The sequence below is a fragment of the Daktulosphaira vitifoliae genome, unplaced genomic scaffold (assembly GCF_025091365.1).
Source record: "Daktulosphaira vitifoliae isolate Bord-2020 unplaced genomic scaffold, ASM2509136v1 Scaffold_1, whole genome shotgun sequence".
NCBI lineage: Eukaryota > Metazoa > Arthropoda > Insecta > Hemiptera > Phylloxeridae > Daktulosphaira > Daktulosphaira vitifoliae.
In genome coordinates, this window is record NW_026099572.1 from 29,088,361 (window position 1) to 29,106,209 (window position 17,849).

A 17,849-nucleotide genomic window follows, 5' to 3' on the forward strand; every position below is an offset into this window, starting at 1 on the left:
TTTTTAATGAATCGACTGTACATTTTTAACTCAAGTTAAAATTTAATTACTTTAAAAGAAAAGTTAAGTAAGTGTTTGCATAATCATAAACTATTAAGTTATAATTATCTTATGTTCACTTAAATTGACTGGAATGTAGGTGTATTGCAACAAATTATTTGGGAGCTCTACTTACATAATTTTTTCTCTTTCTTTAAAAAAATATTTCTATACAACAATAAATGCATATTATTTTATTTTCAGGGGGCCATGACAGAATTTTAGGAGACTAAGCCCTCTCAAGTCTCTCCTGTTTGCAACCAATCATAAGATCAAATTCAGACTGGATTTATTTAGTTTCATAATCCACCTACACCATGAAATTATACTAAGTCACATATTTTTATTTGTTTTCATATAAGACTAATTGAAGTGATAATTTTAGAGAATGGGATACCGAATGCCCTTATAAAACATCTGTTTAATGCCGAATCCTATTATTAGTGACACGTATCCCCTATATTTTTTACCAATAAACAAATAAGAACACAATAACTAACAAAATGTTAGAGGTTATAATAATAAACGCTAATAAGGAGAAGCAAAAAACACTTCAGTCCATTAATTAAAATCGCTCCTTTCCTAAAAAAAAAAAAATTAAGGGCTCACCAATTTTATAACAGGGATTGTTTTAGTTGAAACCCCTCTTCCTTACCCTAAAATACCTGTTATTTCGAAAGTCTGAGGGTTAGTTATTTATATGGCTACAATACTTATCCACTCCGAAATTTGATAATTTTATTAATCAATTTTGCGAATTATTGACATTCAGAGTAAATTTCATTCGAAGCAATCAATTAATTGTCCTATTCGTAGTAATTATCTTCGAAGTAAAACTCAAATTTTTGTAATTAGGTATTTGCAGCAATTGTTATCGGAATAAATATATTTAGAGGATTTTCTTAAAAATGTCAGAGGAATGATTAGTTCATAGCAATTTCCATAACACGTACTTAGCTACGGGTATACAATAAGTTTTAGAAAATATTTGTATTTTAGCTTGTAAACTATAAATCGAAATATTTGATAATTTATCTAATTTATAGAATATATTTGATAAATTTTCATGCTAAACTAATTAATAAATATAGGACCAAATGAAACTAACGATATTATTAGTACTTGTAGTCGGCACTTCGACAAATGATAAAAGTGATCCAACATAGATAACTGTAGTTGTATGCAACACACGTTATTATTTCTGTGATAAAAAAATGATTTTATTACTGTTATTTATTACTGTATTATTGGTTAAATAAAATATATTCATAATTGGCAATACGAAGTTACATCATAATTCAAATTTTATAAATTCTAAAATTAGAGTTTCGATTTAGTACGTTATTAAAAATGTCAAAGAAAAAAAATAAAAATTCTGTAAGTTATTGAACATTTAAAACTTAAATACTGACTATTGCTTTTAAGACTTAAAATTACTTTTGACAATCTTTCTTATCATGGAAAAGTGCCATGAAATTATGAATATTTTGATTTAATTTACTGTATTTTTTTTAATAAATTATGAAATAGTTACATTTCCTAGTACAGTCATTATTTTAGCTATCACAAATTTTTTTTTAAGTACTCACTTATAATCAATTAAAATCACAATTCATGATATTTTACTATCACTGAATTCTGTTAATAATTTTACACCTAACGATGCATATTTCATCTAAGAAAGTAAACAAACTTTTTTTTCAAAAATATTTTACATCAAAAAATATATATGATTTATTAAAAATGGTCAAATATTTATGTTATCTCAAAATTATATTTTTTTGACGTTGTCTTATGTCAAAATAAAGTGATTACAGTTTGAAAATTGTTTATTGTAGAATAATAAAAGTAAAGAAATTGACAAACAATCATCTATGAATCCTACAAAGAAAAAATTGACTAGTAGACAACGAAAAGCACTCACAAAAATTTTGGAAAAAAAACAAAAGAGTTTTAAGGTAACTAGTTAATGATATAGTTATACTTATCTAATTTCATAGCTATGTTTGTTATTAAAATTATCATAATAAATCAAAAATAAAAGTATAGATAAATATTTTATCAAGGCATCAATGGAATAATTTATGTATCATTAAATAAATGAATAGATTTTATTCAAAGGGGTCAAATCATAAAAGGTAATTTATCAGAAGACGATAACAAAATATTTTTACATGGTGGTCAATAGATCTTCTCAAATTCAAATTATAATAAAAAATTTATTGATACCTTTAAATGCAGAAAAAATGTTATATAAAATTTGCATTGACAACCTTCTCATGAAATCGCCTAAACATATCAAAAGTAAATATTATTTTGATTTTTATTTTTTACTGTAGCATATTAAAAGAAAAATATGCAAGTTGAACTTAAAATAGATTATAAAAAAAATATTTTATGATACATTATAATTGAAGATATTAGTGTAATAACTTAGCTGGTAAATTTTTTTTGCTCTAAAATTTTTTTATAGATTTTATTTAAAAAAAAACGTGTTTATTTTAACCACATACTACTTTTGCAATGTAAAAATTTATCCTAGTAAACTTCACATGCTTGTTAAATTATTGACGGATAAGTAGTATATCTACATTGTTCAGTACATATACTAAATATTATAATAAGTATATTAAATAATTATATTATATATACTAAATTATAAATAAGTGTATAAATAGAATTTCTTCAATGATTAATTTGGGTTTAATTATATTGTTTGCTATGTCCAGTTCATACGTATATATAATATAGTTACAATATACACATTACGTGGCTACTTATATTATTATAGCAATGGTATTATAATATGACTACGTAAGGCATTTATTATCATTAATTTCATCCGTGCTGTATTTTCAGTAAATTCCTAAAGCATACACAAAGCATCATATTACCAAAGTGTATCAGTCAAACCAAACTTAAATTTTGTTAGTTTTTAATTTTTATGACTATTATTACTTTTTAGAAGATGGAAGACACACACAGTGCTACTTTGAATAATGTAATGCTTAAAAATTTTAATATATAATAAATCTTATATAAAATTAACGATCATTAATTTTTACATTTTAATAAAAAGATTGTTTTTAACATTATATAAATGTTTAATAACAATTATTTATAAGTAGTAATGTTAAATATAATAATTTAAATTTAAAAAAAAAATGTATTTTTTACTAGTGCTACTAAAACATGTATTTTAAAAAGGTTCATGATAATGATAAATTTTTACCCCAAGTAAATGAAATATTGGAAAAATTTTAAGATTAACTAAAAAATAATTCTTTTTAGTAAAGTTATTAAAAATAGACTTAACTAGAATAAGGGTTGTTTTAATTCTTAATCATCAATAATAGATATTTATTTTACTGAAATTGATTTTTTATAAAATAAAAATTTTCATTTGTGCTAGAAACCTATTTTATTTTTAGAGATCTGAAATGTTAAATGAACTTAAAAGTTTAGAGCTTTCAGCAACATCATTATCATTAATGACATCAATTAGTCAAACTCAAACAACTGGCTTAAGAAATGCTGTAAATAAAAAGGTATGTGTGTCAAGTAATTTTAATTTATAAATTTTAAAATTTCTTTATGAAACAGAAAAAATCATCTAAAACATCAGAAAAATGTGATTCCAAAATTGTTGAAAATGAAGAAGATGCACACATAGAAAGTCAAAATATTTGAAATTGTTTTACGATATACAAATGTTAATTTGGTGGCCATAATAGTTTCACTTCATCATGAGCTGTCTGGGGTAACCATATTAAATATTCCTCTAACAAATCTAAAAACATTGTTAAATATTCTTATAAAACTCATAAAACAAATATATATGTATATGTTTTTTATTAACAACTTACACTTAGTATTATTTTTCCATCTTTCTTTAATCTTTTTGGGCGAATCATCATGGTTTTTTTGTAATATTTGTGTGATGAAATAAAATGATTCTTTTAAACTGTAAACAATCATTATATTTATTTAATACCAAAAATACCCATTAGCTATATTGAACTTACAATCTCATCCAAGGTTTTAATATTAATTCAGGTTTTGACAATAAATTTTGAGTAAAATTTGACAATTTTGGAAATATTTCACCATTAAGTATAAAGAATGCTAACCAATAATATTTTTTATCCATTTCTGGAAGCTCAATTTCAGCTTGTGGGAGTTTCCAACCAGCATGCCCTAATTTACAATATAAATAAAATATAAAATAACCAAAAAATTTGAGTATTTCAAAGTAATGTGGATTATAGGGTTGGATTCAACAAGGTACAATTTAAAATTTAATGATAATACACTGAAATAACTTAAGGCTAATCTAAAAAAATATCTATGCTGAATAGATTTATTTATCTATTAATCTATTTATCTTTTATTAAATATAAGTGATTTTAAAAATTTATAAACATTTACCACATTTGATAGAATATTTTTTAATATAGTTCATGTTTGTGTAAATATAAACTAAAAAAAAATTAATTGTATTTTTCTGATTGAATTTTTTAAAACTAGTATGTATTCTATCTCACTCATAGAGGTTGTACTTTACTTAATATCAGTTTTAGAAAAATTAAAAGAATATACCAAGTACTTTTTTTTTCTTTATTAATTGGATATATAATAATTATGAACTATTATATATTTATTAACATAAATACACTTCTTAAATAAAAAAAATTATGAATGACGTAAGCTATAAAATTACCATAGGTAGCATTGACAGTACATAAAATCTTCTCAGTGTTTTTGCAGTACCTAGGCTTTGGTTCATCTAATATTTTTAAGGTTTTACATAACTTAGTAGCATATATTGGCAACCATTCTGGTTCAATTGCAGTAATTCCTGAATTTAAAGTTTAGGAAATACTATCTTAGTAAAAATATAGTTTTTCACAATGAATATATATCAATTTAATTTTAAATAAATTAATAGTAAATTTTTTTTTTAAAGAATGATACATTTTATTTGTTATTAATTTACAGTTCAAAAACTTTTGAATAAAAAGTTACCTTTAATATACATTTTGTTTTCCACTTCAAACATTTCTTGATATACTATCCAATCTGGCTTAACTCTCTTCATTACACTACTATTGTGGATATAAACAATATCTGCTATATTAGGTGTATAGTATGCTGCTTTATTTGGTCTAATACCATTCCTTTTTAATTCTTCAGGTGACAGTTTCTTAGCAACTTTATCGACCATACCAGATAATATTATTTGTCTCATTTGTTTAACCTAAAAATACATTGAAAAAAAAAAATATAATAGCAGTACAGTAGCTAGGATTTTTGCTGTAAGAGCTAAGAGCTCTTTTTGGTTTATTATATACTGTTACAAGTCATATATTGTTTATAGTAGCATATGGCAAATTAGGGGTTATAGGACCTTTTGATCTTTGACTACTACGTCACTAGCTGTTAATAAAACAGTGCACTAAAAATTTTTATATTTGTTATACTTGAATAGATGTTGGTGGTTCCATTTCATAGTCAGAATCTAATTTTAAAGAAGGAACATTCATATTCAACTGATTTCGCAATTGATTAATAAGTTTCCATGCTTCTAAAATAGATTTCTGATGTAATCCAGTTTTCAAACAATAGTCATAAAGTCCATTAAATCCAACTGTTTTCATGACATGTGTAGCTCCTCCCATTGAACGTAAAATAACCATTGGATCGCCTAAACATAATGATACCAAATTAAATATTCTAAATGTATTACTATAATCTAAGATAGTAAAATATAGTTAAATTATCAAGCATTATTATTGTTTATAATACTTACTATACATTGAAATATTTAAATAAATTTTATTTTCCTAATTAGCAAATTTATTAAAGTTAAGTTATTCTTTTATTGATTTTTGAGGTGAACATAAAGGAAGATTAAGAAACCTAATACAACAAATAATTGAACATCATTGTTATAAAATTTAAAAAGGTGTAGCTATGAAATCTTATTTTTATCTTCTTAAAAATAAAACCGTAGCACAATGAGATTGTTGTGACAAGTATAGATGATATCTGACATTAAAATCACTATCATAAAAAAGCTTTGATGCAAATCTGTAGTTAGTGTTTAATTTTAAGAAATTGGTGGATTATTCCAAAAGCAAGATTAATTATTATTTTTTGTTCTACTTCCACTGCCATTTGCACATAGATAATAGGTCGTCGGTACAAATTTTTTTTTTTGAACTTTTAGTACATTCTCAAAAGTTAAGTTGAAAAATTAAAATTTTTGTGCAAAAGTTGCTATTTTGAATCTCCACTGTGGGCAGATTAAAAGGTCAGATTTTCAAAAAATTTATATCAAATGAAAGTAAAATATCTAAGATTTCAATATAAAAAAGAATTATTTTTATTTATTCATTTTTCAATAAGTTATGGCAATTTTTAGAAAAAAAAGTTTAAAAAATGTCGAATTTACCGAATTTAATAATCGTAATTTTTTGAGGAATTTTCACTATTTACACAGGAAATTTTTATACAAGTTTTCACAATTTCAAAAAAGTTTTTCATAGCTTTGAGGACGCAAAATACTTAAAATAAGTTAGATTCATGTAAATTTTATATTTATTGATGGATTCATTACTATGGCAAACCCTTATAAGGTATTTAAAAAAGAAATAAAATTTGAACACAAAATAGCATTATTTTAACTACAGCAGTTGTTTGAAAGTATAAGATAAGTTGTCGGGACAAATTTTTTTTTTTTAGTTAATAGTATGTAACATATTTAAATTTATATTAATTTGACATATATTTAAAGGATGCAGTATTTTTGGAACATTTTCAAAAGTTAAGTTGAAAAAGTTGAGTTTTGTAAAAAAGTTGCTATTTTTAATCCCCCTGGGAGCAAGTTAAGTATCAGATTTTCAAAAAAATGATATCAAATTATAGGAAAATTACTAAGGTTTAAATAAAAAAAAAAAAAAATTATTTTGATTTGTTCAATTTTCAATAAGTTATGACAATTTTTAGGAAAAAAAGTCGAAATTTACACATTTTAAAAATTGTAATTTTTTGGGGGTTTTCCACCATTTATGGGGAACGAGACAAAAATTTTCAATTTTTGAGGTTAATGTTTTGTGATCTTTTGACGTATTATTGAGAAAAATCAGTCCAGTGAGAGCTGAGATATAGTAGTAATTGATACAAAAAAAAAAAATAATAAACACATCATGGTAAAATTAAAACCTTTTCAGCTTCGCATTGAAGCTAAAAAATAATAGAATTTTATAATTAAGATATTAAACTATTCTAAAAGAAAAGCCAACTTCATAAATAGTTAAAATAAAATTTCTTATATAATACAAGTATTACAGTAATTACCCAAGCGTAAGTTTTCACCATTGTTAACCCATGAAAATTTAGTTTTTTTCCATGTTTCATCATTATCTCCAGGTAAAAATTCTGGAACTGACATCGCACATATTATATATAACATATATTGCAATAAACTGCGATCTTTACTGAAACATAACATTTTGGCATATTGGGGAGATAATGGAAAAGCAGCCATACTTTTGCCTAATGGTGTAATGTTGTTTATTTCTAGTAGAAAAATTAAAAAAATAGTCTTTAATTATTTGTTTAACTAATAATTTGAAAAATCATAACATTACCAGTGATATTTGTGTCAGCTTCCAAAGCTCCAAGTAAACTTAATCTTTTCTCAGCTTCAATAATAGTTTGTCTATTGGGTGGCGTTGGAAATGGAAAATTAACTATTTTATCTATTTTCATAGCTTTCATTTGTAAGATAACATTATCAATTGGAGTAGTTTGAATTTCAGGTAAATTCCATTCTGGAAATTCATCATTAAATAAAGCTGAAGAAAATAACCTAAAATTATACCAATAGGAGTTAATATATAAATATATAAAAGTAATAAGAAATATTTTAAGAGCAACATATCAACCAAAATTGAGATTTTGCAACTATTACTTTATTTGAACCAAAATATAAAATATATTTTAATGTGAAAGTGGTATACTATTATTATATTAATGGAGAATGGAAACTTAATTTTGCTCTATTGAAAATTAAAAAATTGATTGAATCCTCGATTTGTGTTTACCTATAACAATGACCAGGTGATGTTCTTCCAGCACGCCCTGCTCTTTGATTTGCAGATGCTTTACTTTCCCAAACTATTGAAAACCTTGAAATACTAGTTAAAGGATCATATTCTCTAATTTTTGTTTTTCCACTATCAACAACATATTTTACATTTGGTATAGTTAAAGATAGTTCAGCAACATTTGTACTTACAACACATAGTCTACAACCATCAGGAGGAGGTTCAAAAATCTATTAAAACAAAAAAAATTTTCATCTTCAAATTTTATAAAATAAATAAAATGTCTGACAGTGATTAAAATAAAAATCATAAGAAACCTTTCGATACAAATTTGTAGTTAGTGTTTAATTTTAAGAAATTGGTGGATTATTCCAAAAGAAAAAGAAAATCCTATTTCTTTATTTATATTCTCATTACAAAATTTAAGATATAATACATGAATAAATATTTAATAAATTTATTCAACTTTTACGGCCATTTGCACATAAAAGACAGAATATTGAGAAAATTTTTTTTTTTAACTTATAATACGTAAAATAAGTTTTAATTTAATGTATATATTTAAAAGATGTGGTAATTCCAAAACATTTTCAAAATTTCTGTGCCTGTGGCTAGATAAAAAGTCAAGTTTTCAAAAAAAAGATATCAAGTAAAAGAGAAATACTAAAGGTTTTTAGATAAAAAAAATTATATTGATTCATTCATTTAAAAAAAAAACCAGCACAGTGGGGACGTAGCATAGTTTGGTCCAGTATAGATGATATCTGACAGTAATTAAAATTAATTTCCTAAAAAAACACTTTGATGCAAATCTGTAGTTAGTGCTTAATTTTAAGAAATTGGTTGATTATTCCAAAAGCAACATGATTTCCTATTTTCTGATTTATATCCTAATTACAAGTTTTATGATTTATAAGTGTAATATATGAATAAATATTTATTATAGCAATTAAATATAGCATGAAATTGATATTTAATAATTTAATATTGTAATTTTTTACAAAATTGTTATTATTTTTGATAACTTTGATGTCTGTTTTTACCATAAAATCAAAGTAAAGTCCGAATTTTTTTTTCCCATAATAAAGTATATTACATAAGCTTTAATTTAAGATATATATATATATATATAAAAGTGTCAGTATTTACAGAACACTATCAAAAGTTAATTTTTTGTAAAAAAATGTACAAAATGATAGGTAAAAACGTCATGAATATAATAAAATTTAATGATTTTAAAAATTGTAAGTTTTTTGGGGATTTCCCTATTTACAGAGAGTGAGAGAATTTTTGTAACTTTAAGGGTAATATCTTCAAGTTGATAAGATTTGTGATCTTTTGATGTATCGTTGAGTGAAATCTGTCAAGTGAGAGCTGAGAAAAAGTGACGTAAGGCATAAAACATCATTATAAAATTAATACTTTCTCAGTTTCGTATCTTAGCTAAAAATATAAGTATGTTTTGATATAATTGTCAAAAAATACACACATTTTTCTGTTTATGTGCTGGTAACATTGAATATAAAGGCAATACCCAAAGAGGGCAATAACTAGATCTAATAAATTTGTTAGGTATTTCCTCTACATCATCATCAGTAGAATTATCTGAAAGTATTAAATCATCCTCTGAATGAATTTCAATATCGTAATCATCTAAGTTGATATCAGGAAGTGAAGTTATAATTTTTTTTTTTATTTTTGCTTTTTTACTAGAATTTTGTTTTCCTCCAGGCACATTTTCATTATAAGGAAATGTTTTACGGAGTTTAGATACTAGTTGTTTCACTTCAAGCTTTCCTAAAATTATATATTATTTATTATATAAATGTATATAAATATATTATTTGCTATAAATAATATGGTTCAATTAAAGCAAGATTATTGGTGTTTTTTATTGTTAAATGAATATATTATTGACAATTACATTTATATGAAAGACATTTAAAATATTTATTAATAAAATATTTCATTTTTCAACATTAAAATTTAATACTAATCATAATTAAATTAAATATTAATAAAAAAAGGTGTTAATTATAGTTTGGTGTAGAATATATTTGTTCAAGAGAATTTAAAAAAAATAAACAAAAAACAAGTTTTTAATTGATATAATGAGATAAACAAGGATTATTTATTTATTTACTTATTTAATTAATAAATCATTTTTTTTTAATCATTATAGAATGTAATAAGTACTAAATAGAGGAAAATAAAATGATACAATTATTTAAAAACTAGTATTATCTTACTTTATTAAGTTTAATAAGAATATAAAATTTAACAAATGTATTATTTACCTGTAACAAAAACTAAAATTGCTCCAGCTGGTAATTTTGTATGAATTTTAGATATTTTATTAAAAGCTTCAGTTAAATAATCAGTTGGAGTTTGTCTATTAAAATGTATTGTTACTGGATATTGTCTTGAACTTAACTAAATAAATCAAATTATGAATTATAAAATCAAGTGGAAATAAAAAATAAAAAATTTGATTATTACAATAACTATATAATAAATATACTATTATACTTCAATAATGGGAGGTGGTATTAAAAAAAGCTTTTCATTTTTAGAAAAATCATCAATTTTTAAAGTTGCTGACATGATAATCAATTTAAGTGGATTTTTTCGTTTACTTCTCAAACGGACTATACGAGATAATATTCCAATAAGTATATCAGTATATATACGTCGTTCATGTGCTTCATCTAGTAAAATTGCTGAGTACTTATTTAATAAGAAATCCTAAAAATCAAATCAATTAGAATAAAAAATCATAATTGACTCACTAATTCTAATTACTCTTTGGATTTCTTTAATTAATACACCATCAGTCATGAATTTAATTTTTGTATTCAGCCCTGTATTTCCTTCAAAACGTATTAAGTATGAAACAACTTCAGATGATTCATTAAGTTCTTCAGCAACACGTTGTGATACTGAAATAGCAGCAATACGTCTGGGTTCAGTTACTCCAATTATTTGATTTTCACTATAATAACAAATAGATATACAATAAATTAAAATCGTATAAGCTACAAACAAATTTGATACCTTGAATATCCAGCTTCATACAAAAATTGTGGTAGCTGAGTAGTCTTACCACTACCAGTTTCTCCAACAATTATAACTACATCGTTGTCATTGATAGCCTCCATGATAACTTGTTCTTCACCAATAATTGGAAGTTTTGATCTAGATTCTTCAATTTCTTTAGTACGATTAACCAATAAAGGTTTTTTTTTTGTAAATATGTTTTTTACAGTATTCATTTTAATTTTTAGCTAGAATGTAAGATGAAAAAATAATAATACAAATTTATATTTATAAAATTATTTTATTAAGTCACATTTAAATTCAAATTCGATTTTAATTCAAATAAATACTTAAAGTTAGTAAATTTTTTATTCAGAAAAAGTTGTAGTGTTTCAATTTCATGATTCATTATAAATAAACAAAAAGTATTATACGATATTTCAGAGCACGTGATGTAGAATACAATTTGTGATAACAAAAACTAGATCAACGATTCATATAGTCGAGTAACAGCTGATATATAAAGTGGTGTATTAATAATATTACTTTCATTATCATGTGCGAACAAAAATTGACAAATTATCATATTTAATTATAAAAATATTTGTAAGTGTTGCCATTGAATATTACATTTTATGTCAATTACAACATATAATTACTATTGAATTTAAAATATTTATCAATTCCTAATGTTTTACACATTTAAACAAACATCTAACAATTTGTTTAAAATATTTTGGTTATTATATTGAATAATTAATTATCAACTTAATTTATCTTATTATTTATAACTTATGAATATAGTCTAATGGAAAGTGATATTGGTATTTCGAGTAATTTAGGGTAAGGATATCAGATTATAACTCCCATTTTTGAATATGTATATGAATCATTGTTTTTTTGGTTTATTAGCGGAGGCTTATTATTGAGATATGCTAGTCAAAATTCTTTAGATGAAAGCTCTCAAAAACAAACACCAAGGTCGAATAGAACTGAGCGAACTCCTTACAGAAATAATTCTCATATAGTTCGTGCATTTGAAGTATTACAGTCCTTACGAAAGTAATATGTATCAGAAAATTTTTAATTTGAAGAACAATTGATGGAAATTGTATTTTTCAATTTTAGAGATGAAGTACTATGTGATATTAAGTTAGAAACAGATGATGGTACAATTGTTTGTGGACATAAAATAATTTTAGCTTCAACTAGTCCATACTTCCATGCAATGTTTTCCAGCTTTGGAGAGAGCAATAAAAATCATGTTATTATCAGAGAACTAGATTCTAATGCATTAAAGTTATTAATCGATTTTATTTACACAGCTCAAATTATGGTAACTGAAGAAAATGTTCAAGTAATTAAAAAATTAAGTAATTTTAATTTATTTCATTATTTGAAATATTCAAAATTTTAAGGTATTACTACCTGCTGCTAACCTTTTACAACTACATGATGTTCAAGATGCATGTTGTGATTTTTTACAATCCCAACTGCATCCTACAAACTGTCTTGGAATTAAGGCATTTGCTGATCTCCACAGTTGTATGGAATTGTTATCAAGTTCTGAATCATATATACAACAGCATTTTTCGTATGTGTTGATTAAGTATATATTTTTAAATTGAACTAATAAATCTGTATTAATAATAGAGAGGTTGTCGAAGGAGATGAATTTCTTTCATTATCTTCTGAGCAAGTTGTTAAATTGATATCAAGTGATGAGCTTACTGTTCCTTCTGAGGAAAAGGTAAAAAGTGAATTTAATAAAAACTATAGTAGTTAATCATTAAATAAATTAAATGTATTATTATATTTAGATATTAAATAGTTAAAATTAAATTTATTATATAGATATATAAAGAATATTTGAGAAGTATTTTATTATTTTATCAAAATGAGTCAATCCAAAAATAAACATTTCTGCTATTTGTATTTTTGAATATAATATAAATAACTGGGCACCCACATAATATAGTTTTGAATCTGTTAAACAATTAGTAAAATAATGTCTTAAGAAGTCAAAATATTATGACTGATTTATATTTTCTGAAATTCTTTTATGTTATTTTTAATTTTTATATCTATAATATTACTCTTATACCAAAAGTTTTAAGTGTATGAAACCACCAACTAGGATAATACACATAAACCCCACCATAGTCTTCTACATGTATGGCTTAAATATCAAATTATTAAAATAATTTAATAAATTAAAAAGTTAATTATATTTTTTTAATTAAATAATTAATTAGTAACATAGTTATTTTGATCAAATTTATAAAATACAACTTAACCATGATATAATATAATCAACATGAGCAGTCGTGAAAGAATAAGAATTATGTATTTTGAATACTTTTGGTTTTTAATCTACAAAAAACACAAAAGTTTATTTTACTAATAACTACAAAACTCTTGGTAATTTTTTACATGTAAATATGCTAATGTTAATATTTCTATAATACAGAAAGAATTGAAACATGTATGGAAAGATTAGTATGTAGATATTTTATATAGTTATTATGGATTTTATTTTTTTTATCTTAAATCTACAATTTGGGAAAAATATACTTAAATACATATTTTTTTTTGTTTTAATTATCAATTAAGTAATATTTTAAAGACAAATCCTAAAGATGAAAATACTTGGTTATTTAACTCTGATAGATTATTCCTCAAATGTAGATAAAGGCAAAACTTTTCTCTTAATAATTAAAAATACAAATAATAGTAAAAAATACTTTAACAAAATAAGTAAGAAAGGTAAATTTTTACATCTGAATATTGGTGACTAAAAAGAAAACTAATTAACTAATTAATTAGTTAAAAATAATAATAAAATTTTATATTTGTTTCATTTATCTTCACTTATAAAATTGATTAAAAAATAATGTTTTTATATTTTTGAAGTATATTTATGCAAAAACCTAAAACCTAAAGAAAATATAACCATCATCAAAACATTTTTTAAAATTTTTATTAATTTTCAATATTTATTAGGTTTTTGAATGTGTTATATGTTGGGTCAACAATAGTCCTAATACACGAAAAGAATATTTACCAAAACTTATGGAACATGTTCGTTTACCACTGGCTTCTAAAGATTATTTATTAAAAAGAGTTGAAGAAGAACCCCTTTTAAAAAATAGTTTACAATGTAAGTAAATTTTTTTTTATTGCATAAAGCATAAAAATAGTTTTTTGATTTAATACATATACACTTTTGACTATTCCAGGTAAAGATTTCATTATAGAAGCATTGAATTTTCATCTTTTGAAGTCTGAACAACCTGGTACTATTCCCAAAACAATTCGTACAAAGCCTAGACAGCCAGTAGGTTTACCTAAAGTATGTTATTATTTTATTAAAATATCAGATTTACTTCGTGAATGTTTTCAAACTTTTATTTTAGAGTTACAAAGTATCAATTTTTCAACTGATATTTTGTAACTTTAAAATAGTTATTATTCTCTTAATTTTTTATGTATCGAAAAATTTATTAAATTTTTATTTTAAATCAAATATACTTGGGATACTATGATCATTAATGTAACACAACTACATTTAATAATTACACAAACTACCATATTCTAAAAGAAAAAACTTTTAAAAACATTTATTCTCCATAAAGTAAATCATGTTATTTTTATATAGAGTGATTATTTTATCACTAGTTACTTGATTTCTCTTAAAAAATTTTTTGTGAATATTATTTTGGTGATTGTTAGTTTCTTATTTAACAACTTAAAGTAATAACCGGAGGTAAGATGCAGGTGCTGCTATTTATATCATATTTCTTAACCTCTCTTGTCCTCCCACCTAGGTATAAAAATGTTAATAACACTTGAAATACTGATCTAAAAGTTTTTATTGACCAGCTATTTTCTCAATTACATAATTTTCTATTTTATAAGCTTAATACATTTTTATGTTGCCATAAAAAAAATTTAGTTGTCACCCTTATATAAAGGATAAAAATAAAACTTATTTTATAACAGATAAATATAAATGCATATGTAACTATTAGACGACATAACAAAAAGAACAAAAAATCATTATTTTTATTGAAATAGAAAGGCTAACGTTAAAATAGATACTCTATATATATTTGTATATTATCATTTTATTCAGTAGTTATTCATAGTACAGAAAACATTCTTATAATTTGATGCAATTTTCTTGAGCACAGTAAAATATGTGCATAAATGATTCACTTTTATTAATTCTTTTTAGGTTATTCTTGTAGTAGGTGGTCAAGCTCCAAAAGCCATTCGTAGTGTTGAATGGTATGATCTAGAAAACAACCGATGGCAATCTGGACCTGAAATGAGTACACGGCGTTGTAGAGCTGGTCTTGCAGTAATGAAAGATCGTCGTGTGTATGCTGTAGGAGGATTCAATGGTTCATTACGAGTCCGTACTGTTGATATGTTAGATTTATCTTCACAATCACCTTGTTGGGTCCCTTCTGTTGCTATGTTAACTAGAAGAGGCACATTAGGGGTAGCTGTTTTAGAAAATTGTATTTATGCAGTAAGTTTTTTTTTTATAGTTTACACAGAGATATACAATATGATTTATTAAAAATGCTACCCACAGTTATTTTCTTAAACAATGTTATGTTTATAAAAATGTTCTAAATAAAATCTAATTTATTTTTATGATCCATTGAATATATCAAGTTTATTGCAAAATAACCATGCCTAGAGATAATTTTTAGGGGTAACTTTTGAAAGTTAAATTAAAACCTATTATAATTAGTTTAATATTAAATGGAGAACGAGTCTAAATAAACTTTTGGTATAGGTTGGTGGCTTTGATGGAACTAATGGATTAAGTAGTGCTGAAGTATTTGATTGTAATACACAAGAATGGCGAATGATATCGAGTATGTCAACACGAAGAAGTAGCGTTGGGGTTGGAGTATTAAACAATTTATTATATGCGGTAAATAAATATATATTACTTTTTGTCAAGTATCAATAAATAAATATTTTTAAATAAAAACATTATATATTATATTCTTTGATAGTGATTTAAATGATTATCATAAAACACAATGAAAATTTGTATGTAGATAATTTAAATCATTTTTCGTAGCTGTAAATAATTTTAGGATAAATCAAAATTATTTTCTATTAACACTAAATTGTTTACAAAAAAAGAAAAATCACAGTAGAAATATTTTTAATCTATCAAAAAACAAATTTTTCCCATTCAAGGAAATTGAGCTAAAATGTCCAAATTATAATATTTTAATTGTGTCATACCAGATACAGTTAATGATCTTTTAATGTATTTTAAAGAAGTTTAGATAGGTCTAAGATCAGTAAAAACTGAAATATCATTGTAATGGATATAAAATAAAGATATATTACTGTTAAATAATTACCTTCTCCGATTCGTATTAAAGTTATAATAACTATCTTTCCTAGTACTTTTTATTACTCAGACATAAATTTAACTTAATACTGTTTTTCTCACTAATTACTTCTTTAAAATAAATTTCTTACTTTATTCTTACTTAATAGTAAAAAATGTAATAATTTTTATTAAATATTTCTTAGACATTAGTTATATCTTTCAGGTTGGTGGTTATGATGGACTATCTCGTCAATGTTTAAAATCAGTTGAATGCTATCATCCTAGTACTGATACATGGACACCAGTTGCTGAAATGAGTGTTCGTCGTAGTGGTGCTGGTGTTGGAGTTTTAGATGGTGTTATGTATGCTGTTGGTGGACATGATGGACCTGAAGTTCGTAACAGTGTTGAAGCATATAGACCAAGTACTGGAGTATGGACACCAATAGCAGATATGCATTTGTGTAGAAGAAACGCTGGTAAATAAATATTTTAAATGATTTTTTTATTTCAATGGTATTTACCATTTTATTTTATTTTAGGGGTAATAGCATTAGCTGGGTTACTTTATGTAGTTGGTGGTGATGATGGAGCTTGTAACTTATCTTCTGTCGAAGTTTATAACCCAAATACAAACACTTGGTCTATGTTATCAACTTCTATGAATATTGGCCGTAGTTATGCTGGAGTAGCAGTTATTGAAAAACCTCCTCATTTTAATAGCTGAACTTATAACTTTCAATTTGTTAAATTTCTGTTATATTCCTGCATGTTTAATTTAAGTTTTCTACTTAAAATTTCAATTGTTGTATATTTGTAAATAGTTTAGTGTAATTATTTATTATTAACGAACATTTGTTGTAATATTGAATAAAATTTAAAAATCTCAATGCTATATAATATATTCAAAATATTGTTATTAAAAAAAAAAATTTGGAGAAATTTTAAATTTGATAAAATATTTTAAGTTTTTTAGTTCAGGATATTGGATATTATCTTTCTCAGCTCTTTTTTTGATTTGGCAGTATTGAAATATCTTTTTCTAAGATTTGTCTGATTTTTGTAATTGTAAGGTTTTATTATGTGTGGAACCTTATTTAAGGCACACTTAATAAATCTCTTGCATTGGCCTTATTTGCAAATTTAATTTTTCATGGAATGCCTATTTTTTTACAATAATAAAAAATATACAATATTAAAGATTTACATATAGTTTACCTCTTAAAATTTTAACTTAATTATCATAAGAAGTTCTATCAATGATTCAATTTATATATCTGGATATTGAGACTAAA

The 17,849-nt window shown here is 23.8% G+C and overlaps 3 protein-coding genes across 7 annotated transcripts; 2 read left to right on the forward strand and 1 right to left on the reverse strand.

The window, feature by feature from the left end:
• The first annotated feature begins 1,238 nt into the window (after positions 1–1,238).
• On the forward strand, positions 1,239–3,900 carry LOC126895207 (uncharacterized protein DDB_G0280579-like). 2 transcript variants are annotated; one of them, XM_050666823.1, is made up of 4 exons: positions 1,239–1,416; positions 1,878–1,997; positions 3,471–3,587; positions 3,643–3,900. In XM_050666823.1, the coding sequence occupies exons 1-4, from the start codon at positions 1,390–1,392 to the stop codon at positions 3,727–3,729; spliced, it is 351 nt and encodes a 116-aa protein (XP_050522780.1). In that variant the 5' UTR covers positions 1,239–1,389; the 3' UTR covers positions 3,730–3,900. The 2 variants fall into 2 exon arrangements, with proteins under 2 accessions (XP_050522780.1, XP_050522781.1); XM_050666824.1 differs by lacking the exon at positions 1,239–1,416 and adding an exon at positions 1,607–1,722.
• LOC126895154 (probable ATP-dependent RNA helicase kurz) lies at positions 3,589–11,620 on the reverse strand. Of its 2 annotated transcripts, XM_050666695.1 has the most exons (14): positions 11,205–11,618; positions 10,953–11,142; positions 10,680–10,895; positions 10,448–10,583; positions 9,640–9,947; positions 8,148–8,380; positions 7,692–7,912; positions 7,399–7,620; positions 5,520–5,743; positions 5,065–5,296; positions 4,760–4,897; positions 4,065–4,236; positions 3,906–4,003; positions 3,589–3,829 (listed from the first exon to the last, which is right to left on the reverse strand). In XM_050666695.1, exons 1-14 carry the CDS (start codon positions 11,420–11,422, stop codon positions 3,753–3,755), a joined length of 2,685 nt encoding a protein of 894 aa, XP_050522652.1. In that variant the 5' UTR covers positions 11,423–11,618; the 3' UTR covers positions 3,589–3,752. The 2 variants fall into 2 exon arrangements, with proteins under 2 accessions (XP_050522652.1, XP_050522651.1); XM_050666694.1 differs by having other exon boundaries at positions 3,589–4,003; positions 11,205–11,620.
• Positions 11,621–11,785: 165 nt separating this feature from the next.
• On the forward strand, positions 11,786–17,799 carry LOC126895169 (ring canal kelch homolog). 3 transcript variants are annotated; one of them, XM_050666734.1, is made up of 11 exons: positions 11,786–12,029; positions 12,099–12,248; positions 12,315–12,543; positions 12,605–12,780; positions 12,840–12,936; positions 14,190–14,346; positions 14,426–14,523; positions 15,424–15,723; positions 15,997–16,137; positions 16,778–17,033; positions 17,097–17,799. In XM_050666734.1, the coding sequence occupies exons 1-11, from the start codon at positions 11,995–11,997 to the stop codon at positions 17,279–17,281; spliced, it is 1,824 nt and encodes a 607-aa protein (XP_050522691.1). In that variant the 5' UTR covers positions 11,786–11,994; the 3' UTR covers positions 17,282–17,799. The 3 variants fall into 3 exon arrangements, with proteins under 3 accessions (XP_050522691.1, XP_050522694.1, XP_050522690.1); XM_050666737.1 differs by having other exon boundaries at positions 12,315–12,522; positions 14,426–14,538; positions 17,097–17,794; XM_050666733.1 differs by having other exon boundaries at positions 11,788–12,029; positions 14,426–14,538; positions 17,097–17,791.
• Positions 17,800–17,849: the final 50 nt, after the last annotated feature.

Bases quoted from the DNA above. Each gene is read 5' to 3' on its own strand.
- LOC126895169 (XM_050666733.1), top strand. From the start codon at position 11,995: ATGGAAAGTGATATTGGTATTTCGAGTAATTTAGG. The intron at 12,544-12,604 runs GTAATTAAAAAA...CAAAATTTTAAG, and splicing joins TAACTGAAGAAAATGTTCAA to GTATTACTACCTGCTGCTAA. The intron at 14,347-14,425 runs GTAAGTAAATTT...TGACTATTCCAG, and splicing joins TTTAAAAAATAGTTTACAAT to GTAAAGATTTCATTATAGAA.
- LOC126895154 (XM_050666694.1), bottom strand. From the start codon at position 11,422: ATGAATACTGTAAAAAACATATTTACAAAAAAAAAACCTTTATTGGTT. The intron at 5,297-5,519 runs GTATAACAAATA...ATGTATTTTTAG, and splicing joins AACCACCAACATCTATTCAA to GTTAAACAAATGAGACAAAT. The intron at 4,898-5,064 runs GTAACTTTTTAT...CTTTAAATTCAG, and splicing joins AAACAAAATGTATATTAAAG to GAATTACTGCAATTGAACCA.
- LOC126895207 (XM_050666823.1), top strand. From the start codon at position 1,390: ATGTCAAAGAAAAAAAATAAAAATTCT. The intron at 1,417-1,877 runs GTAAGTTATTGA...TGTTTATTGTAG, and splicing joins AGAAAAAAAATAAAAATTCT to AATAATAAAAGTAAAGAAAT. The intron at 3,588-3,642 runs GTATGTGTGTCA...TTTATGAAACAG, and splicing joins GAAATGCTGTAAATAAAAAG to AAAAAATCATCTAAAACATC.